The sequence below is a fragment of the Staurois parvus genome, unplaced genomic scaffold, assembly GCF_062004578.1.
Source record: "Staurois parvus isolate SC_StPar_1 unplaced genomic scaffold, SC_StPar_1.0 ptg000145l, whole genome shotgun sequence".
Taxonomy (NCBI): domain Eukaryota; kingdom Metazoa; phylum Chordata; class Amphibia; order Anura; family Ranidae; genus Staurois; species Staurois parvus.
Window position 1 is genome coordinate 23,246,183 of NW_028317941.1, and position 26,655 is coordinate 23,272,837.

Genomic DNA, 26,655 nt, shown 5'->3' on the forward strand with positions numbered 1-26,655 from the left:
GGCCAATGAGAGTTCTAGGGTAGGTGTCCCCAAACGTAAAAAAAAAAAGAGGGCCAGTCTACCGTCTTTCAGACTTTAGGGGGGCTGGACTATGGCCAGTTAAGGTAAAAATTGTCACGTGTCAGTGGGAGTAAACAGTGCCCCATCTTTGATATTTGGGATTGGGGGGTAAAAGAGTGACTCTTTTTTGTGTCAGCGGTAGGAATTAAGCCCCATTGGGTTGATTTACCAAAGGCAACTAGACTGTGCATTCTACAACTGCAGTTGTACTAACTTTCCCAAGAACTTAGTTAATGTAAATCAGCTCTGCTCATCTCCATTATCCAATCATGTGCAAGCAAAAACTTTTTTTTTTAATTTTCCTTGCACCTTGGTATTCTATACAAAGTGAAGCTTCACCACATTACATTTACAAAGAAAAATGAGTGCAACTGCACTTGCAAAGTGCAAAGTCTATGTGCCTTTAGTAAATCAACCCCACTGTTAGTGTCAATGGGAGGAATAGTGTCTTGTATCAGTGGTAGGCTGCAGTTTGGAGGCCACTGTTCTAGAAGAAAGAAGCTGCACACATGAAAGATTACAAACAATATTTTAACATCAGCAAAAGAAGCAGATTCCAAAATTTACAGCACACAGAAAATGCAATAGTAAAAGTAAAGCTTTCCTCTCTTTTAAATTCAAGCTAAAATGCATTGCAGGACAACTACACAAAACTATTAAGCATTAAGGGTATCCAAGTTAAAGAGCCAATAGAGAAGGAAAGGGATGTGAAGGGGTGAACCAGCCAGCTTGCATAGTGTAGCAGACATTTTGCTTAAAATACACAAATTTCAAAGAAAAGCATTACATATTAGCAATATAAGATAACCAAGTCCCAATGAAAATCTATTGACAATCCATGCAACATACCTGATGAAGTTGGGTCTTCTGAAAAGTCGGGTAATTCCTCTGGAGGATCCCCATAAAATGAATTGAACTTGTGGCTTGACACAGCAGCTAAAACAGCTCCCTGAATAGGAAGAAATTAAAAACCCAACATAAATATATTTATAAATGAATGCAGTTTTTAGAACATGCTGACCCCTTCATAAACATTTAGAACTTATTTATACACTCCCCTTTGGTCTTTTTATTTATACCATTGAAAGTGTTTTGTTTTATACTAGTTCGATAAATGTTAAAAAAAAAATCCTGTCTAGTCAGAAATTTAAAGATTTCCCGTGTACACTTCCTATGTTATCTCAGGAAGCCCAATTAGCCCTTCCAATTCTTATCTTGGGAGTACAGATCAATTACCCTTTATATTTTGAAAAATAAAATGGAGGAGGTTTGACACTTCTCAATCTACAACAATGCTGTGTGTTGCCATACCATGACATGGGACAACACATTTCGGGCAGATTAAGAAGTATTTTCCTGTACTTTTAGGGTCTTTAAAGAAATAAAATATTCTGTGGTAAAATAATGTATTATAGAGAAGTATTTCATTTTTTTTTTCATTAGCCCTAACATGATTGTGATATATTGGTCTGTCAGCTACTTTTGCGCTTCCATTCCTTGAACATTTTGGTAGCCAGGCCATTCCAACTGCCAGTCTAATTAATTTTTCAACTGATGTGCGTGAAATGATGGAAATTTCTAGGTGACTATTAAACATACAGAACACATTCGTAAGAATAATTATCATTTTAACTTAAAACGTACATTCAGCCAAAATGCTTCTTCGCTTTGGATAGAGTGGGGAAAAATTATAACAGATTTTTCCTGTTATCGGGCTCAGCTAGAGATTTATTCTTACTTTTTGCTCTTCTAACAATGGTTTTACCAGAAAGGAAATAAGTGGAACTCTCCAATATCAACACAGAGATAAAAAGTTTTTCTTTAGTAAAGTAGGAAAATGCTAAAAAAAATATATTTTTTTATGTGCCCCCACTAACTGTCCACTTTCAGTAGCATAGAAAAAGAGGAGGTTCTCCAATACAGCCCTGGACAGAAGCAAAAACCCGAAAAGAGATTAAATATCTTTCCCTTTCTCCACCAAAAACTAGTTAAAATGTTTTTAGCTTGACATACACTTTAACATCAATGGATGCCAGCACATGGAGTAACATAACCTCTGGGAAAAGGAGCACAAGGTGATTGTCCCAGGGCCCTGAATAATTGTCAGCTGATCCTGTTTGGAGCCAGGTCTACCACAAGGGACCCCCAGATGCGGCACCCCTCTTTACGGAGTCATCCGATCTGAGCTTCTTTCCATCTACAACTGGAGTGACCTTTGGTGTATATGACACAAATGCACAATTAAATTGTGCTTCCGGTGAGTGCGCAATTTACTCATTTTTCTGCATAACGCCGGACTATATGTATTACGGGGATCTTATCAAGCCTTTTTCAACTCATTTGTGGCTTTTTTGATCACTGAACTTTTATTGAACCATCATTGTATTGTTCATTGTGCAATTTTATTGTGCATTTATATAGAGAAGTGGAGGCGTGTGTGGTATACGCCTTTACCGCATTTTTATTGGGAAGGTCATACATATCATATGTGGCCTATACCGCTTATTAAGAACTTTGCACCACATATACTGGTGCAACCATACGTTTATATCACTTTCTAGCGCTGCACTATTTGTTATGTTACACTTTAACAACGACTGGCTAAATCATAATACATGCACACCTCGGTTTACAAATTTAATTCATCCTGCGGGACTTTTCATATAACGAAAAATTCATAAACCGAAACGCCGTTTCCCATAGGAATGCATTGAAAACCAATTTATCTGTTCTGGAGGTCAGAAAAAAGTAAATGCTACTAAAATACAGCATGAGTTATTTTATCAAGTCATGCAGTATTTTAGTAGTGAAAACCATGTGTTACTGTTTCAGCTGTCAGCAGGATACCCCACTGACAGCTGAATGTAAAAGAATTGCCGGCAATTAAAAAATAAATTAAAAAACTGTGTGGGGTCCCCCCTCCCATCCATACCAAGCCCTTTGGGTCTTGTATGAATTTTGAGGGGAACTCCCACGCCAAAATTAAAACAAAAATCCATACCAGACCCTTATCCGAGCCCTTGACAAGGGCCTCTTCCCCACAACCCTGGCCAGTGGTTGTCTTTGACAAGTGCTTTATTAAAAGAAAAATATAAGAATGTGTCGTCCCCCTTCCCCCCGCATTAGATCTAACGTCAATCACTATGTCCGCTATCAACCCAAAAAAAGAATTAAAAAAAAAAAAGAAACTTCCGTTTCCGATAATGGCTTCTGGCCGTCTGCCTGCTACGGTGGTTTGACAGTTCTTAAATATATAAGGGGTGGGGCCACCCGGGGACATCACCCGAGTGACCCCACCCCAGGTGACATCATTCATGTCCCCTGGGGTGGGGTCACATGCGTGATGTCCCCTGGGTGGCCCCGCCCCTTACAAATCCCCACAACCACAGGCCAGGGTTGTGGGCAAGAGCCCCCCCTGCCCCAAAGCACCATATTGAGGGCATGTGGCCTGGTATGGTTCGGGGGGGAGGGCACTCGCTTGTCCAACCCCCTTTCCTGACCTGCCGGGCTGCATGCTCGGATAAGGGTCTGGTATGGATTTTTGGGGGGACCCCCACGCCATATTTAAAAAAAATTTTAGTGTGGGAGTTCCCCTCAAAATCCATACCAGACCCAAAGGGCTTGGTATGGATGGGAGGGGGAGCCCCACACTGTTTAATTCATTATGGTGCCGATTTTTAAATGTAATTGCTGCTTTTTTTTCCCTTCACTTTAGCTCAGATATTCAGCTGTCACTTTCCCCCCAGCTAAAAGAAAGAAAGAAAGTTTCCATTTAGTTTATTTCCCCAAGTTAAAAGAAAATCGAGGTACAATTGTATAAGAAGAGAAATACATCTTTATTGAAGTGATTCTCTATAAACTTTAGGTACATAAAGAGTCATTTTTAAAGCTCTGTTTAAAAAAAAAAACTAAGGAAAGCTGTAGGCAAATAGTGCCCAGCTGCCATTTATGTAATGCATGACTGAAAAAGCACCTAATTGCTTGATATACCGCCTCCTTTCTTTGCCTCAGACTCAAAATTTTAAGTCAGAACTATTTCTGAATGGTAAAAATCACATTTTTCTCAGTTTTCCTTTTGTCTGTTAGCTCATTGTATTCAGCCCCCCAAAAAATTATAGTTATGGTACAACCAACAGTACAACTTGCCAGAAACAGGCATAAAAAATAGACATTTCAGCACTTATGATGAGAACCACAATAAAAGAACAAAACGTACACGTGAAAACCATTGTTCTTTGTCTCAAGTTAAATGTGAATCCAGTTCTGTTTTATTGCACAACTAAAAGAGTTGAGAAAGGCTTTCCTAAATTAGAATAAAACAATTGAATACTGCCCATGACACTTTTTTATTAGCACCAACATCCAAATTTTCAGCACAAGCTTTTGGGGTGTACAGCAGAACTTTAATAAGACAATCTCTGAGGGTAAAAAAAAACACAAACGTACACAGCAAAAGTAACTAGAAAAGCTACAATTTCTGGGGAAATTGTGTGAAGTGTTCTTGCCTTCACCAGTAGTCTACAACTGGAGTGGGCGGAGTAACTGGGTGGAGTGGCTTGAGTAACTGTTGCGTGGTTGGAGTGGCTGGAGTAACTGTGAAAGGACTGGGCAGAGTAACTTAATGGAGTGGGTTAAAAACTCATGCAACTCACTCTACAGCAAGGGCAGAGAAGAGCGGTTAAAAACAAACTGCTCCAACATGCTCACTTCACTGATGATTGCCATCTTCAAATGGTTGTAGTTTAAAAATTATAAAACCTACACCGAAGAGCTTTATATCGTGAGAATCACAAGACCCAGACCTACATTTTGATGTATAGTATGTCTCTATAATATTAAAAATGAAGGCATAGTCGCAGTTTAGAAATTGTCCTTCAAATTTGAGGTGGCTAGAGTGGAGTTTCAATGAATGTTAATGGGCGGCATGAGTTGCAAACAAATGGTCATATTGTGAAAACTACAGTTGCAAGAAAAAGTATGTGAACCCCTTGGGATTACGTGGAGTTTTGCATGAATTGGGCATAAAATGTGCTCTGAACGTCATCTAAGTCACAACAATAGAAGAACACAGTCTGCTGAACATAATACTACACAAACAGTAGATGTTGCCATGGTTTAATTGCACATAACATGTAAACATTCACAGTGCAGGGAAGAAAAAGTATGTGAGGCCCTAGCTTAATGACTTTTCCCAGAGCTAATTGGAGCCAGGAGTGAGCCAACCTTGACTCCAATCAGTGTGATGATATTGCATGTGTTGCTGACAGCTGTCCTGCCCTTAAAAAACACACACCTGTTTTGGGTTTACTGGTTTCAAGAAGCACTGTCTGATGTGAACCATGCCTCACAGAAAAGAAATCTCAGAAGACCTACGATCAAGAATTGTTGACTTGCATGAAGCTGGAAAGGGTTACAAAAGTATCTCCAAAAGCCTTGATGTTCATGTGTCCACGGTAAGACAGACTGTCTACAAATGGAGAAAGTTTAGCACTGTTGCTACTCTCCCTAGGTGTGGTCGTCCTGTAAAAATGACTGCAAGAGCACAGCGCAGAATGCTGCATGAGGAAAAGAAGAATCCCAGAGTGTCAGCTAAAGACCTACAGAAATCTCTGGCACATGCTAACATTTTTGTTGACACATCTACAATAAGGAAAACATTAAACAAGAATGGGGTACATGGGAGGACACCACGGAGGAAGCCATTGCTGTCCAAAGAGAATATTGCAGCACGTTTGAAGTTCGCAAAAGAGCACCTGGATGTTTCACAGCACTACTGGCAAAACATACTGTGGACAGATGAAACCAAGATTGAGTTGTTTGGGAAGAACACACAACACTATGTGTGGAGAAAAAAAAGGCACAGCACACCAACATCAAAACCTCATCCCCACTGTAAAACATGGCGGAGGGAGCATCATGGTTTGGGGCTTCTTTGCTGCCTCAGGGCCTGGATGGATTGTTGTCATTGATGGGAAAATGAATTCCAGAGTTTATCAAGACATTTTGCAGGAAAACGTACAACCATCTGTCCGCCAACTGAAGCTCCGCAGAGGATGGGTGATGCAACAGGACAATGACCCAAAGCATACAAGTAATTCAACAAAACAATGGCTGCAACAGCACAGAATACTCCTTCTGGAGTGGCCCAGTCAGAGTCCTGACCTCAACCCGATTGAAATGCTGTGGCATGACCTTAAGAGAGCGATTCACACCAGACATCCCAAGAATATTGCTACACTGAAACAGTTTTGTGAAGAGGAGTGGTCCAAAATTACTCCAGATCGTTGTGCAGGTCTGATCTGCAACTACAGGAAACGTTTGGTTGTGGTTATTGCTGCCAAAGGAGGGTCAACCAGTTATTAAGTCCAAAGGTTCACATACTTTTTCCTCCCTGCACTGTGAATGTTTACATGTTATGTGCAATTAAACCATGGCAACATCTAATGTTTGTGTAGTATTATGTTCATCAGACTGTGTTCTTCTATTGTTGTGACTTAGATGATGTTCAGAGCACATTTTATGCCCAATTCATGCAAAACTCCACGTAATCCCAAGGGGTTCACATACTTTTTCTTGCAACTGTATCAGGCTTAACCATGGACATTGTTAGTGGCAACAGGGATAGCTGAATGTTTTGATATAAGATATGTGTAGGTGGGCTTGAAAATGAGGGAGTGATGGCAGTTTAGAAATCATGTCCTGATTTTTCAGCTCACACTCTAGCTTTGAACATTCCGCCATTCATTCCTATGGGACCAATTTCACCACAAAAAAGCTGATATTTCGTGAACCATTCGGTGAAACGTTCCACAAAGTAATAGCACACGTTTCGGTATATTACGGTCTATGTAGTGTAAAAACTGTGGGAGGAGTTAGGGTGGTAAATTTGGCTATAATAAGAATATATATGTGAGATAACAGGAAGTGGTCTTGCCATGCAAGAACACTTAATTACACTTGAATAATCAGTGAAATAAAGCAGGGATAAAGTTATGGACTGGGAGGAGGGAAAGTCACAGAAGTGATACTGGTCAAAAAATGTTGGATAGTGATTTAGAAAACAGAGGCCCACATTTAGTCCATTGGCTTTTGTATCAAATATTTTTAGTTAAACGTTTTCCTTTCCCGAGTAGTTCTGAAGTTCCCTTTAGAAAGTAAAACACATTCTGGTCTTCCATATTGTGTCTGTATAAAATCATCCTTTGTAATTTTTAGCCCATTTCACCTTCACCAATGTAAAGAGACTTTGCAGCATTTTTTGCATCAGATGAGGTATACAACATTATTGGAGATACAGCTGTAAACTCCTGTAATACCTTTGTTGTTGCAGGTCTTGGTTCCTTTATTTGTAATTGCATAATCAGAATGATCTTTCCTGCTGATTAGTTTGTCTGAGGTTGGGTGGTTGGCAGAAAGCCAGCATTGGGGGCTGTCGGAGTATTTCTTTTAGCAGTTCATCCTTTTATGATGGGTTGTAAATCTTTGATTATCTTTCTTATCCTTTCTAGTGCTGGATTGTATGTGGTTACTAGAGATACATGCTTATTTGTTTTTTTCCCTCTCTGTTTGTATTGGAGGAGATTTTGTCTTCTGGTTTTCAGGGCCACGTTTATTCTGGTATTGATAGTTTTGTCCTTGTAACATTCCTTATGAAAAGAGCCTGCTAGTATTGTGAGATATTTCTCGCTTTTGGGTCTGAGCATATTTGGTCGTATCTGATAGCCTAGCGGTGTATGATAGCGTGTTTAGTGTGCTGGTGGTCAAGGCTGGATTCATGGAAATAGTTGCATCTGTTACTGGGTTTCCTGTATATTGAGGTATGCAGCTTGTCATCCCAGATGTACAGTCAGGTCCATAAATATTGGGACATCAACACAATTCTAACATTTTTGGCTCTATACACATTTCACTTGCTGAAGACAAAACTGAAGGGAAATTGCCCCAAGAACAAGCAGGAACTGAAGACAGTTGCAGTAGAGGCCTGGCAGAGCATCACCAGGGATGAAACCCAGCGTCTGGTGATGTCTATGCGTTCCAGACTTCAGATGTGCTTTAACTGCATAACAGTCACACAGCTAGCTCTGAGGAAGGGGGTTCATCTCCCGAAACACGTTAGCTTATCCTTATTAAGGACACAGCATTTGTGTGACTGTTATTGCGGACCACATATACTGTTTTTATCTTCGTTGGTTTGTGAGTATACATCCATTTGTCTATTTAATAAACACGTGGTATACCACGGTAATGCACGATGAGAGTGTGCCCTTGTCTTCTCTTTTTTACTTTTTCTACAAGGCCTGACATTTGTTTGGTAAGTGTGTTCATAGCCGTTATGCTGGGTCTGCCAGGATTTCCTGGCTTGTGAATCTTGGACAGCATGTAGAAGTCTTCAATTTCTGGATTATTCAGAATTGCACAGATAAGTTCTGAATGTAGGTGGGTTGGTAGTGTTTTAATTAGATTTTTAAAGTTGTAGTAAAGTCTGTTTTTTTTTTTTACTTGTACCTACAGGTAAGCCTACAATAAGGCTTACTTGTAGGTACTATAAATATCTCCTAAACTTGCACAGTTTAGGAAATATTTAACTGTGCAGCAGCTCCAGCACATGCACTCTGAAAGAACAGCATGCCTGTGCCGTTCCTTCAGAGCTGTGTGCCATAAAAAGTGAATCCTGCGTGCATGCGCAGGTGTGATATCGCGGCCCATTTAATCCAAACCCGGAAGAAGGACCGTGCGATGATAGAAGCTGTGTTAGCATTGACATTGGCCGCTGGAGGGCTTCGTTTTAAAGAAAGTTTCACACAATGTGCTAGTATGCGAAGCACATTATGACATTGCCTTGCAGGGGAATCAAGGTTTACTACTGCTTTAAATTGTTGAGTAAAATCCTGGGTCAGATCATAATCCAGTTGTTTATAGTAAATAGCATTTGCTAGTTGCCTCTGACCCTCTTATGTATTTGTCTGCATCCAGCACAGCAACTGTCCCTCCTTTATCTGCTGGTTTGGCCTGGATACTGCATAAATCAAGAATAGTCTTTTGCTTCAGTGGTGAAAGATTGCATAAACTGGTGCAGATCAGATGTAACTTTCAGTCTGAAACTGTTACTATACACTATATTGCAAAAAGTATTGAGACACCCCTCCAAATCATGGGATTCAGGCATTCCAATCACTTTCATGGCCACAAGTGTATAAAATCAAGCACCTAGGGATGCAGACTGCTTCTACTAACATTTGTGAAAGAATGGGTCGCTCTCAGGAGCTCAGTGAATTCAAGTGGGGTACCGTGATAGGTTGCCACTTGCTAAAGAGCTTCAAACTTCATGTGGCCTTCAGATTAGCACAACAACAGTGCGTAGAGAGCTTCATGGAATGGGTTTCCATAGCCAAGCAGCTGCATCCAAGCTTTACATTACAAAGTGTAATTCAAAGCGTCAGCTTCAGTGGTGTAAAGCATGCCGCCACTGGACTCTAGAGCAGTGGAGATATGTTCTCTGGAGTGACGCAACACACTTCTCTGTCTGGCAATCCAAAGGACGTATCTGGGTTTGGTGATTGCCAGGAGAACGGTACTTGCCTGATTGCATTGTGCCAAGTGTAAAGTTTGGTGGAGGGGGGATTATGGTGTAGGATTGTCTTTCAGAGGTTGGGCTTGGCCCCCCAAGTTCCAGAGAAGGGAATTCTTAAGACGTCAGCAAAGCAAGACCTTATGGACAATTTTATGCTCCCAACTTTGTGGGAACAGTTTGGGGATGACCCCTTCCTGTTCCAATATAACTGCGCACCAGTGCACAAAGCAAGGTCCATAAAGACATGGATGAGCAAGTTTGGGGTGGAGGAACTTGACTGGCCTGCACAGAGTCCTGACCCCAACCCAATAGAGCACCTTTGGGATGAATTAGAGTGGAGACTGCGAGCCAGGCCTTCTTGTCTGACATCAGTGTCTGACCTCACAAATGCGCTTATGGAAGAATGGTCAAACACTCCCATAGACACACTCCGAAACCTTGGGAACAGCGTTACCAAAAGAGTTAAAGCTGTTATAGCTGCAAAGGGTGGGCCAACTCAATATTGAACCCTACAGATTAAGACTGGGATGCCATTAAAGTTCATGTGCATGTAATGGCAGGCATCGCAATACTTTTGGCAATATAGTGTATATGTCCAGTTTGAAGAAGCGGGTACACCCCGAGTGCAATAAAAAATACATCATGGACAGTAATTGCTTCTGTTGCAAGTGCACTAATATGGCTATAATCACCTCAAACTAAATTATATGCAAGTTTAAGTCACTTTTTGTGAACTTGTACATAATGAAAAGCCTTTACAAGACCAAATAAGAGCAACATTATTGCTCCATGTTTTGGCAACGGAAGAGTAGACATGCCTGTTAAAAGGATACTAAAGATTTGGGTTTTTTTTTTTTTTTTTTCAAAATAACAAACTTGTCATACTTACCTGCTCTGTGCAGTAGTTTAGAACACAGCAGCCCTGATCCTCTTCTTTCCAGGTCCTCCGCCAGAAAGAAGCAGCCTTTTTAGCCTGGGTTCACACGTGTGCCGAAATCACAATGCTTCTTTGTTCTATTCTGGTTTCTGTGCGATTTTGCCGGTTCTATGCAAAACAGCCTCCCATTCACTTCACCGCAAAACCGACACCCGTTCACTTCACCGCAAAACCGACACCCGTTCACTTCACCGCAAAACCGACACCCGTTCACCGCAAAACCGACACCCGTTCACCGCAAAACCGACACCCGTTCACTTCACCGCAAAACCGACACCCGTTCACTTCACCGCAAAACCGACACCCGTTCACTTCACCGCAAAACCGACACCCGTTCACTTCAGCGCAAAACCGCCTCCCGTTCATGTGAATGCACAACAGCCTCCCATTCACGTGAATGCAAAAACCGCCTCCCATTCACTTCAATGCAAAAATTACTCCCATTCACTTTAAAACGCAAAAACTCCTGTCAATAGCAAGCGTATGTGAACACTTATCTCTGCATGCCACTCTATCAGTTGTGAGTCTGGAATGCAACACTACACACTTGCACAGGACCTTTTTTGTAATGGCACTCATAACACAACACATGTGGATCGCATCTGTGTGAACCACTTCACTAGTAACACACAATATCTAGCCTGTCATGTGAATCTGTGCATTTGAAAACACATCCAGAATTGCATGTGTGTGAACCAGGGTGGCTACAATCACACCTGGGAGTTTTGGGATTGCAGCAGAATCCTTCTGATTCTGCCCACAATTGCAAAATGCAGGTTCAGGTGACATTTTCAAATGCACCTAAAAGGTGGTGCAATTTTGCAGTGACTGTCATGTGGCAAATCGCATCACATGAAGCTTGTTGCCCACAAGAAGCTCCAATCGACAATTGCTGCAAAACTGCATCACATTTTAGGTGACTTTGAAACATATGACACTTGAACCTGTGTTTTGCAATTGTAATGTGTTTTGAGATTGTATACAGCAGTGATGGCGAACCAGTGGCACGCGTGCCACAGCCGGCACGCCGAGCCTTATCTGTGGGCACGCCAGGAGAATCCAGCGGCGCGCTGTCTTCCCGGCTGTAGTGTGCGTGACAGCCGGGTCCCAAGTGCGCATGCACAAGAAGCAGTGCTCTTTGTGAATGGTAAGGCGGTACCTGGGACACATGACAGATCCCAGAAGCCGCCGGACCAATCACAAAGCGCAGCGCTTCTCGCGCATGCGCATGCGCACTGAGCATCCGGCTGTCCGACGAGCGCCCACACTACAGAAGCCGGGAAGACAGCGCGCGGCTGGATAAAGGAACAGGTAAGATTAAAAAAAAAACTCTGCGGAAGTAAGAGCGGGTACCTGTCAAATTCAGGTACTCGCTCCCCCTCCCTCCCCAAAGGTCAGCAGTCATCTGTACTGTCCGCAGTCTCTGGTCATCCCTGTACTGTCCGCAGTCTCTGGTCTTCCCTGTACTGTCCGCAGTCTCTGGTCATCCCTGTACTGTCCGCAGTCTCTGGTCATCCCTGTACTGTCCGCCGTCTCTGGTCATCCCTGTACTGTCCGCAGTCTCTGGTCATCTCCTGTACTGTCCGCAGTCTCTGGTCATCTCCTGTACTGTGTCCGCAGTCTCTGGTCATCCCTGTACTGTGTCCGCAGTCTCTGGTCATCCCTGTACTGTGTCCGCAGTCTCTGGTCATCTCCTGTACTGTCCGCAGTCTCTGGTCATCTCATGTACTGTGTCCGCAGTCTCTGGTCATCTCCTGTACTGTGTCCGCAGTCTCTGGTCATCTCCTGTACTGTGTCCGCAGTCTCTGGTCATCTCCTGTACTGTGTCCGCAGTCTCTGGTCATCTCCTGTACTGTGTCTGCAGTCTCTGGTCATCTCCTGTACTGTCCGCAGTCTCTGGTCATCCCTGTACTGTGTCCGCAGTCTCTGGTCATCCCTGTACTGTGTCCGCAGTCTCTGGTCATCCCTGTACTGTGTCCGCAGTCTCTGGTCATCTCCTGTACTGTGTCCGCAGTCTCTGGTCATCCCTGTACTGTCCGCAGTCTCTGGTCATCTCCTGTACTGTGTCCGCAGTCTCTGGTCATCCCTGTACTGTCCGCAGTCTCTGGTCATCTCCTGTACTGTGTCCGCAGTCTCTGGTCATCTCCTGTACTGTGTCCGCAGTCTCTGGTTATCCCTGTACTGTGTCCGCAGTCTCTGGTCATCCCTGTACTGTGTCCGCAGTCTCTGGTCATCCCTGTACTGTGTCCGCAGTCTCTGGTCATCCCTGTACTGTGTCCGCAGTCTCTGGTCATCCCTGTACTGTCCGCAGTCTCTGGTCATCTCCTGTACTGTGTCCGCAGTCTCTGGTTATCCCTGTACTGTGTCCGCAGTCTCTGGTTATCCCTGTACTGTGTCCGCAGTCTCTGGTCATCCCTGTACTGTGTCCGCAGTCTCTGGTCATCCCTGTACTGTGTCCGCAGTCTCTGGTCATCCCTGTACTGTCCGCAGTCTCTGGTCATCCCTGTACTGTCCGCAGTCTCTGGTCATCCCTGTACTGTCCGCAGTCTCTGGTCATCCCTGTACTGTCCGCAGTCTCTGGTCATCCCTGCACTGTGTCCGCAGTCTCTGGTCATCCCTGTACTGTGTCTGCAGTCTCTGGTCATCCCTGTACTGTGTCCGCAGTCTCTGGTCATCCCTGTACTGTCCGCAGTCTCTGGTCATCCCTGTACTGTCCGCAGTCTCTGGTCATCCCTGTACTGTTAATTAGTTTGCACTACTGTACGAGTTGTTTTTTCTAAACCAAAAGCTCGATATTCAGGTTTCATTGCAGTGTTGGCACTTTGAAAGAAATAAGTTGGTTTTGGGTTGCAGTTTGGGCACTCGGGCTCAAAAAGGTTCGCCATCACTGGTATACAGAATCACAGCGATGGGGCCAAATGGAGCCGACACCGGAGCTTAATTTGGCTGTTCAGCAGGTGCTAGTACTGAGATTTTTCTCTTCTCACTGAGGCAGACGCCTTATTTATTCGGTCAGTAGATGCACTTCTGCAAAGTGTTAAAAGAGCCCGACACTCCCCTTTCCTGACGAGCACCCAATCGGTGGTAAACATGGTGGTTTAATGCATGGATATGATCCAAATGTTATCTCATTCTTTGCCTTGGACAGGGTCTATATGGACACTACAGGGTGTTAAATACTGCTCTTACGTTTAAGCCATTTCTGCAAATATTAATTGGGGTTTTTGTTTTGTTTTTTTGTGTGCGTGTTAGTTTGTAATAATTCTATGATTCGACCTCTGTCTGCTGTCACAGGGGATGTTGCCCTAGCAGTTGGCCGGGCATTCGGGCACCGGGCTACTTTGGAATGGGGAGGCCCCTTTCCGCTTCCTCCATGGGCAGTGCTTATATAGTGCCTCTTTTTTGTATTGCAGCTAACTGTTGATTAGTGGTGGTCCTCGTCCCCTCTTCTCCTCTGTATAGCCCAGTGTTTGGCCTAGTTTTTCCACTCCCCCTTTTGGGGTGGAGGTGGATCCATGGGCATGCAATGTGACGTCTCTTCCTGGGGCAGCAGACATCGGTGTATACTGTTTCTTTGAACCAATAGCAATCCTGTTATTCTATGTGAACACTGTGGTAAGAGTTTTAACAAAATATTTATGAAATCTGTACTAATAATTGTAATATCTGTGTGTGTATATATTTACTGGTATTTACATGTTTTTGTAGACGATGCCCGCAAAGCCTTTGAAGAAGCAGATCCGGACTGCGAAACACGTTAGTGTTATTAGCAGGCCATGGAATCGTCAAATTGAACTATGTGATCTGTTGGTTATGTTTTAAACAGATTTACTATTTGGTGGAGTAGATGGTCCACCTTTTTAATGGACTTCAATAAATATATTTTTATATTCTATGTTTGTTGTTCAGTACAGTGCCTTAATTCTTAGTACAGTCTCATTCTCTGGAGGCTGCTCCTTTTGAATTTAACATTGTTGGTTGGGACTTGGCACTGTGCGTTCATCTCCTAAGAGATGGGTTATGTTTTTTGGTAGGAGATAAACAAAGCAATGTTAAAAACATTTGTAAGTTGCCATAAAGCTTCTTTCATTTTTAAAAGCCCTAGACATTCTTAAAAGAACCTCTGCCTAATAATAAAACACCAAACTTTTTTTTTTTTCTGGTTTTATCAGGACAAGTAGATCGTCATGAGGGACAAGTAGATTGGTACCCTGATTTAGTCCCTTGGACAAGAAGTTTTTTAAACCCCTTTATAATAAATGTAAGTTTGTCACAATCAGGCAAGATATGTGTTGTTCTAGACCAAGTTTAGGTTAGTTTAAGATTTGGCCAGTTAGATCTGAAATTGTCAGGTTTAACGACTAAAATAAAAGTAAGGGAAAAATGATCCAATTAGAGGGGAAAAAAAAATATGCAACAATTATTCCACTGCCAGAGACATTTTACGCACACACATGCTAAAACTCACATTTAGTACATGAAAATATACTTTAAAACCCAAAACATTTCCTGAAAGCGGAGGACCCACAAAATCAAATAATGGTAGGTACATTTTTTAATGTCACACAATATTGGTTTAATTTATCAAACCAACATTCGCTCATTAGTACACACCAACAACAAAAACTTAACATTTTCTGTGAAATTTATGTTTACGTAAACATACACCAAAATATGTCAAGACCTAAAAATGGTCCATAGGCGACAGTTTAAAAAGCTTAACAGATCATCAATATGGAGTTAACCATAAATACCAGCCCTAGAAATATGCACAGGAGAATACACAGGAGTCTCCCAGAATGTAGTTCCTAATCCAAGAGTGACAGGCCAAGAGCCTCTGAATTCTAATAGAAATGGTAGAAATTTGACCCTTGATAGTTTTGAAAGTCAAATACTGCTCAAGACCCAGGACACAAGGAAAGGATTCAAACCACATTAAAACTCCTAAGGTGGAAGTTTAGTAACGCATACCAAGTGAAGTATGCCTTCCATGTAAGAAGAAGTAGGCTTCCCTGTAGGAAGTAGACTTCCTAGCACTTGTAGGAATAACAGACTCAGATGCACCAATTCTTCAGAACCTGGGTTTTAACAATCATGGCCTTAAAGTCTGACACTGGAGCAGGATCAAGGTCCTTCGGATGAAAGATCCATACAATTTAGCAGTGCCAGTGGAGTATGTGCCCGGAGCCTTTCCAGTTTTGCCAACCTGAAGCAATGAGGATCACCAAAATGTCTTCATCTCAATCCTGCAAAGCAGATGAGGAAGACGCTTCAGGGAAAGAAAAGCATAGATCATGGTGTACTGATTCCACAAAGCCACCAGAGTATCCACGGCTTCTGTTAGAGGATTCCGATACCTGGAGACAAATCTGTCTAGTTTCCTTTAAAACCTGGAGACCAGGAGGTCCCCATCTGGTGTCCCCTACCCATGACAGGTCCTGGAACAACTATGGGTGAAGGGACCATTCCCCCAGGGGAACCACTGGCAACTGAGGAAGTCTGCCTTAATTGCCAACACCTGAAATGTGCACAGCTGACAAGGCTGAAAAATGAAATGCTGCCTAAGACAGGATACGCTCTACCCCTTCCTGTGGCAAGATTTCTGGTTCCTACCTGATTATTGCAGTTTTGGTGCATCCTGCTGGGTGTTGTGTACATCAGAGGCAAATCACCCAAGATTCAAAGATGTTATCAGGAAACAAGGCTCCTCCAAGTCCACTGTATTGACCAGGTGCCCAGGATTCCTCCCCAGCTGGACAGGCTGGCATCCATCATGAAGTTTCTCCAAAAGATGGAAGTAAGGACCTCCAATTCTACAGCCAGATTCCTGAACAATCGAGTGAGGGACAACATGGTGCTTGGCAACAAAACAACTGTCTATCTAGAGACTGGATTGACTTGTCCCACAACAACAGAATGTTGCCATGCAGGGGTCTGGAGTGAAAATGTAAACAGAATTGTCTAGCAGGAGGCTACTATCAGATCTAGGACTCTCATGCATAATCAGACAGTTGGTCGACTACTGGACTGAAGTGTAAGGAATCTGAGACAGGGTACTATGAGGTTTCTCTTATGGAAGGAACACTCTGGAATGAGTCAGCTCCAGTGGCGATTTCTGGGCATTTGGGATCCAAACGACTACCTGTACCATCTGGACAAGGTATAGACATGGTTATCTGACACAGCCTGTGCTGATCTCAATAGGAGGCCATCTAAGTATCCCAAAATAGGGTTGCTGCATGAGCACAGCAGGGCCAATACTGGGTCAACATCTTGGTGAATACCTGAGGTGTTGACGAGGGGGATGAAGGGCAGGGCTACAAACTGGTAGTATAGAGGCCTCACAGCAAAGCTTAGGAATCAGTGGTACACTGGAGACTTTGAAAGACATTTGGAGCTTTGATATCCAAGTTGGGGTAAGAGCTTGTTAGTTAATGACTGGAGTGACTCAGAATCGGACAGAGTCTCTGTGGGTGATGGCTCAGAAGCTACTAGCAAATTAAATACAGTATCTGCAGGAGGTGTGAACGTGCGCTTGAAGCCTCTCATCAGAGTAAGAAAAATAGGGTGCTTTTGGTCATAAAGTGTTGCATAAAGAGGAAGAACCTTAACCAAAAAGGCAGATGACCTAGCCAAACTCAAAAGAGCTAAAGAGGACTCAAAGGATAGAAAAAACTTCAACAGCAGAGGGCAGCATGAATTCAGGATGCAGACATCAGCACGGTAAGCAAGCCTGCAGCAATGGCAAAATGGAAGCTGAAGGCTTGCAGTACAGTAGGACCATTTCCTCCGTGTAAAGCAACCTATAGACTTAAGGTAAGACGCAAAGGCCTCAGTTACTCACAAAACCTGGACAGCTGGTAGAAGATAAGTTAGATGTCCAGAGGTGACCAATGTCACTGTGGGCTGGCAGCAGGAAAGTTCCTCAATGCTCAGCCGGACTGAGCCTACTCACTAAGCAAAACTAGAGACAGGGCATTTATTGAGGCAATACCAGCGTCTCTGAACCTGAATAGCACTTAACAGCTTTAATCAGAACGGAGTCTGAAAAACATCCCATTCAGAACTTAGTGCACAAATGTCACTTTCAGGCTATAACAAAACAAATGAGGTGTGGCATTCATCCACAAGGCTATCCTTGCAACATCCAGTCCAGAAGGGTCTGGATGTAGTACTCCAAAAGCCAGGGCAACTGTGCTGCAAATCTGAAATCAAATTGTCACAGCTCCAGCAGTAATGTAGAAGAGTCTTGACTGAAGAAAAAAGTGCAAGTAAAAAAATAGGTTAGTCTAACACAGCAGAGCTACAAAAAAGACTTAAAAGTGATACTAAACACATACTCCATAATAATCTTTACATGTTCTGTCAAAGTATGCTATTCATGTTTGTGCAGTTCATTTAAAAAAATAAACTGCTAAGTGCTATAGCTGTATACAGTGGTCAAGTGATTCATATCTAATGATGAGTCGAGCACTGAGAGAGATCATGGGTGCTTCCATTCTCCTCTGATGTATATGTACTTCAGAAGTGGAAGCATGAACTGTGAACCCTGTGTCCAGGCAGTGCTGATTAGTGCTGTCCTAGTCACATGAAGCTCTAGTCAAAATATAAAGAAAATTTAAAATTAAAAAATAAATAAAAATAAATATTATTTTTTTTTTTTTTTACATATGGTCATCAGTCAGTGTCTCTGATCACCGCTACACCAGTTGTATGAGAATGCTGTACTGGACTGTTGACAATATGTAAAAGAAAAAAATTTTTTTTTTTAAATTTCTTCATTTTCCAAAAAATTGTGACAAAAAAAAAATCACAGCTTCAAAAAACTTTCAGTGCCTCTTGCTGACTACCTTGGACTGTCTATTTTCCAAAAAGGGGTCATTTGGGGGATATTTGTACTATCCTGGCATTTTCAGGCCTCAAGTAATGAGATAGGCCGTCAGTACAGCAGGACTGATCGATTTTCAGATATATACCCACTAAATAAGATACACTGATTTGGGTTATTTTTACCAATGAAATGTAGCAGAATACATTTTGACCTAAATTTATGAAAAAGTTATTTATTTGCAAAATTTTATAATCGAAATGAAGAAAAACTTAGTTTTTTTTCCCCAAAAATTTTTCGGTCTATTTTTGTTTATTTAGCAAAAAATAAAAAAAATTCAGTGGTGATTAAATATCAATAAAAAAGTTCTATTTGTGTGAAACAAATTATAAAAATTTCATATGGGTACAGTGTTGCATGACCGCGCAATTGTCATTCAAAGTACAACAGCGCTGAAAGCTGACAATTGGCCTGGGCAGGAAGGGGGTAAAAGTTCCCAGTATTGAAGTGGTTAAGTCCTCCTAGAGCACAAGTAAAAAACTGAGGCATCTTGGTAGTGGGAGGGATTATCCTGGGCTGGCCTACAGCTTTATTTGCAAGTATCCAATCCACCTGTAAGTGCAGTATGGCCCAAAGTTAAGACTTTGTGTCCCTCAATGGATGAGAAATATTTTTTGTCTTTTCTACTTTACCCATATCTAATAAGAAAAATTACGGTAAGTATTTGCATCACAGTATATAAGACCAAGGTATAAAAAAAGCACACGCACTTTGATTACTAGTTAATGTGAAAACTTTCATTTGAGCCAACAATTATGATAATTTTATTTACCTTTAATTTCCTTCTAGCGTTAAATTTTCTTAGTTGTTCTACAGTTTCTGGCAGGTGTATCTTGTATGCATAGCGATCTCTTTCCTATAATAAATAAGAGCTGTGTTAGCAAATTCATCATTTAAACATTTTTACTGTACAGTAAGTCCAAATATTTTTAGCATGCCAGTCGTTTTCAGGATTTATGCATAGAAATAGCTGCACAAATACTGGTTACTACACACATAGTTACTCTAAATAGTAAGACCCAGTTTATTTCCAGGTGAGTAAATTTCACAACTGAAACAGAACAAGAGTTAGGAGAAATATTCCAATGGGGTCAACAGTCCTGGTCACAACTGTGCAAGAGGATTTCTCCTCTTTCTTCTAGTTGCATCTGAAGCAGGAAGTGAAATCATGTCCAATAGGAGAAACACAAAAATAAAATAAATAAATAATACATATACACACACACACACATATATATATATATATATATATATATACACACATACACACACACACATATATACACACACACACATATACACATACATACATATACACACACACACACTCCTCGCCCTTGACCAATGCCCCCAACAGCAAACCACTAGGCTTTCAAAGTGGTCATGGGATTTCGGGCTCCTGCATGAGGCTAGGCTCCAAAAAAGTCTCACACAAGTGGTATCCCCATACTCGGCAGAATGTATTTTGAGGTGTAATTCCACATATACCCATGGCATGTGTGAGCAATATACCATTTAAATGAGAACTTTGTGTACAAAAAAAAAAAAAAAGTGTGCTTTTCGAAAAACTGTTAGAAATATAAAAATTCTTCCATGAACTCAACATGCCTCTCAGTGGATAGCTTAGGGTGTCTACCTTCCGAAAATGGGTAATTTGGGGGTGTTTGTACTGCTGCTTTGCAAAGCAGAGAGATAGAAAGGAATAAATTACCCTAGTAAAACGCTACACAGTTAACCACAACACAGTACATGGTAATCCTATAATTGCCCCCGATGTTAACCCCTTCCCGCTCAATGTCATTAGTATAGTGATCAATGCTTATTAGCACTGATCACTGTATTAGTGTCACTGGAGATGTCACTGCCAGTTAGTCAATTCCCACCCAGTGTCAGAATGCCTGCCACAGTCCCACTATAAGTCGCTGATCGCCGCCATTACTAGTATGAAATAAACTAAAAAATCCAGTATATATATATATATATATATATATATATATATATATATATATATATATATATATATATATATATATATATTGCCATTTTTAGATGCTATAACTTTCTTATAAAATATAATAAAGTTATATAACATTTTTATAAAATGCTCAAAAAAGTGCATTTTTGGCGGGGTTTTGTTACAATTTATTTTCTAAGGATTGTGAAAAAATATTGTTGCAAGACAATATTCACGAAAAGAAAGCCTTTTTTGTCATTATTATTATACAGTATTTATATAGCGCCAACAGTTTGTTCAGCGCAGGAACATTATAATGGGAGACAGTACACGAGACAGCACAGTAAAAATACAATAATACACGAGGGGTTCGAGGGCCCTGCTCCTTGGAGCTTACAATCTAGGAGTCCTTAAAAAACAATATATGTATTACGTTAATATGTTTGTATCGCCGAATAAACAGGTCTATAGCAGAAATGTAAAAATTGCTCTGGTCCATAAGGAATGAGCAGGTGCGAGAAGGAAAAGAGTGGAGACTTGGATGGGGCACAGCTTCAGAAAGCAAGCTTACACATGGGCTGGAGCAAGGAATGCTGGGGTGGAAGAAACCCCATTTCTTAAGAACATGGCACTCTGTAGTAAAACATAATAGGCTCTCCACACACACGTTCAATGACTCAAGTGAAGGGAATCCCATGTTTTCACCCATCATGCCCTGCTCACAATTTCTTGTATGGATCGGGGACAATGTGTTACCTGTAGTCAGTGCTATTTAAAACAACTAAAGATCCTGTCTGTGGTAAACTTACTGCCACCTGGCCACAGTTGATGACAACTACAAGGTTTTTTAATGCACTCGCCAGAAAAGCTTCACTCCATCAGGGCCTGTTCCCATTTGAAGCATTATGTCTTTAAATGGAGAAAATCACCCATGTCTTTTCATTATTTAACAGAATACTGCTTAGCCCATGCACATCCTGGGATCCCCTACTTTATCTCTGCACAGAAGGAGAAAGTAGATGGGATGTGTTTCCTCTTCATTAAATGGTGGGAATAAGCATGCACGCACATGACACTTTACTCAGCAAATGATGTCAGTGCTCAGAACCTCAACTTTAACCCTTTCCACAGTAAAATAGGGAGTAATGGGAAATTTGAAAGGCATGGGCAGCACAGTGGCTAAATGGTTAGCACTTCCATCTGGCAGTACTAGGGTCGTCGGTTCGAATCCCAACTACGGCACCACTGGAGTTTGCATGTTCTCCCTGTGCCTGCGTGGGTTTCCTCCGGGTACTCCGGTTTCCTCCCACACTCCAAAGACATGCTGGTAGGTTAATTGGATACTGTCTAAATTGGCCCTAGTATTTGTATGTATGAAGTATGTATGTGAGTTAGGGACCTTAGATTGTACGCCCCTTGAGGGTTAGGGACTGATGTGAATGTACTATATATGTAAAGCGCTGTGTAAATTGATGGCGCTATATAAGTACCTGAAATAAATAATCCAGTCTTGCAAATAGCAAGGTAGCTCCTGGTGCCTAAGCCTGAACGGATTTATTTAACAGATTGTTCTGAAACAGCGTTTGAAGCAATGCCATGTCCAGGTACAGCACTTCAAATTCAAGCTTAGGAAATGTAAATCCAGATAGCTGCTTTGTAGAGACAAGAGGTATCTTGATTGCATTTAATGAAAGATGAATCCAAAGAAAAGAACACTGAAGAAAAAAAGGCTATCAAAGACTGATTGTAGTTTTCTCAGCAGAGCTCAAAATAAGATGTCCGTCCTCCTAGCAAAAAGCAGAGGTATGCTGAGCAGAGGGGTTATCCTGGGGTGGGACTCCAATTTTTTTTCTTTGACTGTGTTCCGTTCCTCCGTAGGCAGCAATACAGCTCAACAGTATCTGAATTCATGTGTCCCTCAACAGACCAGAAATAATTTTTTTTTTTTTTACATACATTGACATACCCTGGCTTGATGCGTAAACTCCACTAACTGCATTCATTTTATCCAGGCATAGTGCCTTTACTGGACAGACAGTCTTATTGGTCACTGGAATGGCAGGGCTAAGGTATGAAATCAAACTCCAGTAATAAAATGAAACTGAGGCTGGATTCATACCAGTTCATTCTGGAGCACTGTGGTAATGCATGTTTAAGTCACATGTTAACATGTGTTAAGACTGCCCATTTAAAAGAAAGAAAATGCACCATTTTTTCTGACACAGCAAACCACTACCCACAGTAGCATGTTACTGTATGTTTAGGCACACTACAATGCATGTGCACCACTTAAGGGTCTTGGGTTAATGCACTGGGGGGCCGTCGACAATGAATGGCACTGAAAAGCAGGTTAACCCATGTGTTATAACACTACACTGGAATGGGTCAGAAACTTGACAGAACCACAGAGGAAAAATGTAAGGATACTAAAAGGGAAACATGTTGTGGTGTCTGCTCTAAAGCAGCTTTACTTTAAAAGGATAAGCTCACCTTTGGAAACATGTTACATGTTTCAACCGTTTTAGGGTGGAATATGTAATATGTTCCCACTGCTGTAGCCGCTGCCCAATTCCTTCCCCCTCGTGAAGAAGTTCCCCGTACTAGCTGTGCGTTTTTTAAATCAGCACGGCCCTGCGGGGCTCTGCCCACATGGCCGTGTCATTCATTCACATTGTTCTGTATATGAATGAACTACAAGAACCAACATCCTTTGCGGATATTGGATTGTAGTTCTTAATGAACTACCACAGCACTGTGGTAGTTCATTCAATCTGCCTGTCAGAGTTTAACCGCCTGCTTGTACGAGCACACAGATTAAACAGAGACCTGAATGGTACCATCAGTCTGCTAATCGCTTTACAGGCTCAAATAAATAAATGCACTTGTTTTTTTTTAAACATGCATAAATAAATAAATATGTGCATTTATTATTGATATTTTTTCCTTTTTTTAAGTGAACCTTAAGTGATCCCTTCAATCTAAACTGGAACAAGGTTCATTTAAATACAGTCGCTGACCTGGGCCTAGAATGCAGATCAGAAGAAGTTCTAACTTTCTAACGTGTATAACTGTTACGAGACATTAGTGATGCAAAACACACTGGTGTCTGGTATAGTTAGGCAACTAGCACTTTCATATGCCAATTAGCAAGAGGCAGACTCCATTTATGCGATGAATAAAAATATAAATACATTGAGTGAACTTTTCGAGTTCCTTTGCAAAGCTCAGATGTGATGCTGAGCCTCCTTTATTGAAAGAGCTGAATCCATGAATGAAATGGGAGGGTCATAGACAAGTAAACTGGGGACAAAGACTAGATCAGGGCTTAAAATTTCAAGTCCTGAGCTACTAGCCAGGCCTTAAGAGTTACTCGCCACCAACAAACACATACAAACAGAGACACCTGTACACACGCACACACACAGACATGTACACACACACACACACACACACACAGAGACACATGTACACACACACAGGCACGTACAGACACGCATACACACAGATACATGTACATACACAGAAATACACATACATACAGAAACATGTACATACATACACACAAACACATGTACATGCACACACATACAGACATGTACACACACGCAGACACATGTACATGCATACACAGACACACACAAACACACCTATAAAAAGTTGCAATTACTTTGTTCACTCACAGAGCCGGGTACTGTTCTCTAGGGGGAGGCAGAGAGCACAGCACACACTCCTTGGTTTGCTTTCACTGCGCTCAGCTATTGAGCAGTCTGACGGCTCCCAGTGCCAATGACAGATCCGGCCTGAGCTCCGAGCCTGCTCAGCAAGACGGCCCTGGGGGACACACTCGCCCCCACCATAATTTCCACTCGCCATTGGCGAGTGGAAATTTCAAGCCCTAGACTAGATGATGCTAGACATCCTCCAGCCAAGAAGTGAGGTAGGTTCTGTCTTACTTACAGGAGGTTCTAATGCACACTATGAGAAACTTGCATTGTTCAAAGAAACCAAACTAAGCATTTTTAGCACAGGACAGGGCTGGAGTTCAGTTTTCATGCAGTTTAGATATACATTGAGTAGAATACATAAAAAAAATGTGATAAAGCTCTCTTAAAGTGTTACTAAACCGACAAACAGTAAAATCAGTCTGTATATGCTGTAAAGCATGCTCATTATACTTACTGTGGAACCTAAAGCGTTAATCCTCTGCAGTGTGTAAAAATGCTGTTTGATCCTGTCTTCTCTGACCCTCTCCTTCTTCTATTGGCCCCCCCTCTTATCTCTTGATAGGACATATCGTGCGGAGATACTCTGCACATGCTCAGTTTGTTATGTATTGCTAGATGGGTTTTTTTCTTTGGGGTGTGCATGTGATCAGCACAGGGCCAATCAGCACTGTCCAGAGTTCAGGGGCTCTCCAACCTCCTACAGTTGCAAGAAAAAGTATGTGAACCCCTTGGGATTACGTGGAGTTTTGCATGAATTGGGCATAAAATGTGCTCTGAACGTCATCTAAGTCACAACAATAGAAGAACACAGTCTGCTGAACATAATACTACACAAACATTAGATGTTGCCGTGCTTTAATTGCACATAACATGTAAACATTCACAGTGCAGGGAGGAAAAAGTATGTGAACCTTTGGACTTAATAACTGGTTGACCCTCCTTTGGCAGCAATAACCTCAACCAAACATTTCCTGTAGTTGCAGATCAGACCTGCACAACGATCTGAAGTAATTTTGGATCACTCCTCTTCACAAAACTGTTTCAGTGTAGCAATATTCTTGGGATGTCTGGCGTGAATCGCTCTTAAGGTCATGCCACAGCATTTCAATCGGGTTGAGGTCAGGACTCTGACTGGGCCACTCCAGAAGGCGTATTCTGTGCTGTTGCAGCCATTGTTTTGTTGAATTACTTGTATGCTTTGGGTCATTGTCCTGTTGCATCACCCATCCTCTGCGGAGCTTCAGTTGGCGGACAGATGGTCATACGTTTTCCTGCAAAATGTCTTGATAAGCTCTGGAATTCATTTTCCCATCAATGACAACAATCCATCCAGGCCCTGAGGCAGCAAAGCAGCCCCAAACCATGATGCTCCCTCCGCCATGTTTTACAGTGGGGATGAGGTTTGATGTTGGTGTGCTGGGCCTTTTTTTCTCCACACATAGTGCTGTGTGTTATTCCCAAACAACACAATCTTGGTTTCATCTGTCCACAGTATATTTTTCTAGTAGTGCTGTGGAACATCCAGGTGCTCTTTTGCAAACTTCAAACGTGCTGCAATATTCTTTTTGGACAGCAATGGCTTCCTCCGTGGTGTCCTCCCATGTACTCCATTCTTATTTAATGTTTTCCTTATTGTAGATGTGTCAACAAAAATGTTAGCATGTGCCAGAGATTTCTGTAGGTCTTTAGCTGACACTCTGGGATTCTTCTTTACCTCATGCAGCATTCTGCGCTGTGCTCTTGCAGTCATTTTTACAGGACGACCACGCCTAGGGAGAGTAGCAACAGTGCTAAACTTTCTCCATTTGTAGACAGTCTGTCTTACCATGGACACATGAACATAAAGGCTTTTGGAGATACTTTTGTAACTCTTTCCAGCTTCATGCAAGTCAACAATTCTTGATCGTAGGTCTTCTGAGAGCTCTTTTCTGCGAGGCATGGTTCACATCAGACAGTGCTTCTTGAAACCAGTAAACCCAAAACAGGTGTGTGTTTTTTAAGGGCAGGACAGCTCTCAGCAACACATCCAATATCATCACACTGATTGGAGTCAAGGTTGGCTCACTCCTGGCTCCAATTAGCTCTGGGAGAAGTCATTAAGCTAGGACCTCACATACTTTTTCCTCCCTGCACTGTGAATGTTTACATGTTATGTGCAATTAAACCATGGCAACATCTAATGTTTATGTAGTATTATGTTCAGCAGACTGTGTTCTTCTATTGTTGTGACTTAGATGATGTTCAGAGCACATTTTATGCCCAATTCATGCAAAACTCCACATAATTCCAAGGGGTTCACATACTTTTTCTTGCAACTGTATAGCAAAAAGAAAAAACTCCTCCTGCGAGTTTTAACCAGTGCTCTGCTGGACACTCATAGAAGTCACAAAGCTGCTCTAACTGCTGATGAGAAAAGGTATTTAGCAGTTTTTATTTACTAAAATCAGGGTGGATAAAAATCAATGATTTTTTTAAACAAATCGAAAAAATCGGATTCTTTTGATTTAAATCAGATTTTTT

At 41.8% G+C, this 26,655-nt stretch overlaps 1 protein-coding gene across 9 annotated transcripts in view; it reads right to left on the reverse strand.

The window, feature by feature from the left end:
• Nucleotides 1–26,655, reverse strand: part of CASK (calcium/calmodulin dependent serine protein kinase) — a 325,007-nt gene that overhangs the window by 191,122 nt on the left and 107,230 nt on the right. For all 9 annotated transcript variants that reach the window (XM_089673937.1, XM_089673942.1, XM_089673939.1 and 6 more), the window contains exons 7-8: nucleotides 19,229–19,312; nucleotides 910–1,009 (exon numbers count right to left, since the gene is read on the reverse strand). In XM_089673937.1, coding sequence (XP_089530063.1) covers nucleotides 910–1,009; nucleotides 19,229–19,312 — 184 coding nt within the window. The remainder of the gene's footprint in view (nucleotides 1–909; nucleotides 1,010–19,228; nucleotides 19,313–26,655) is intronic.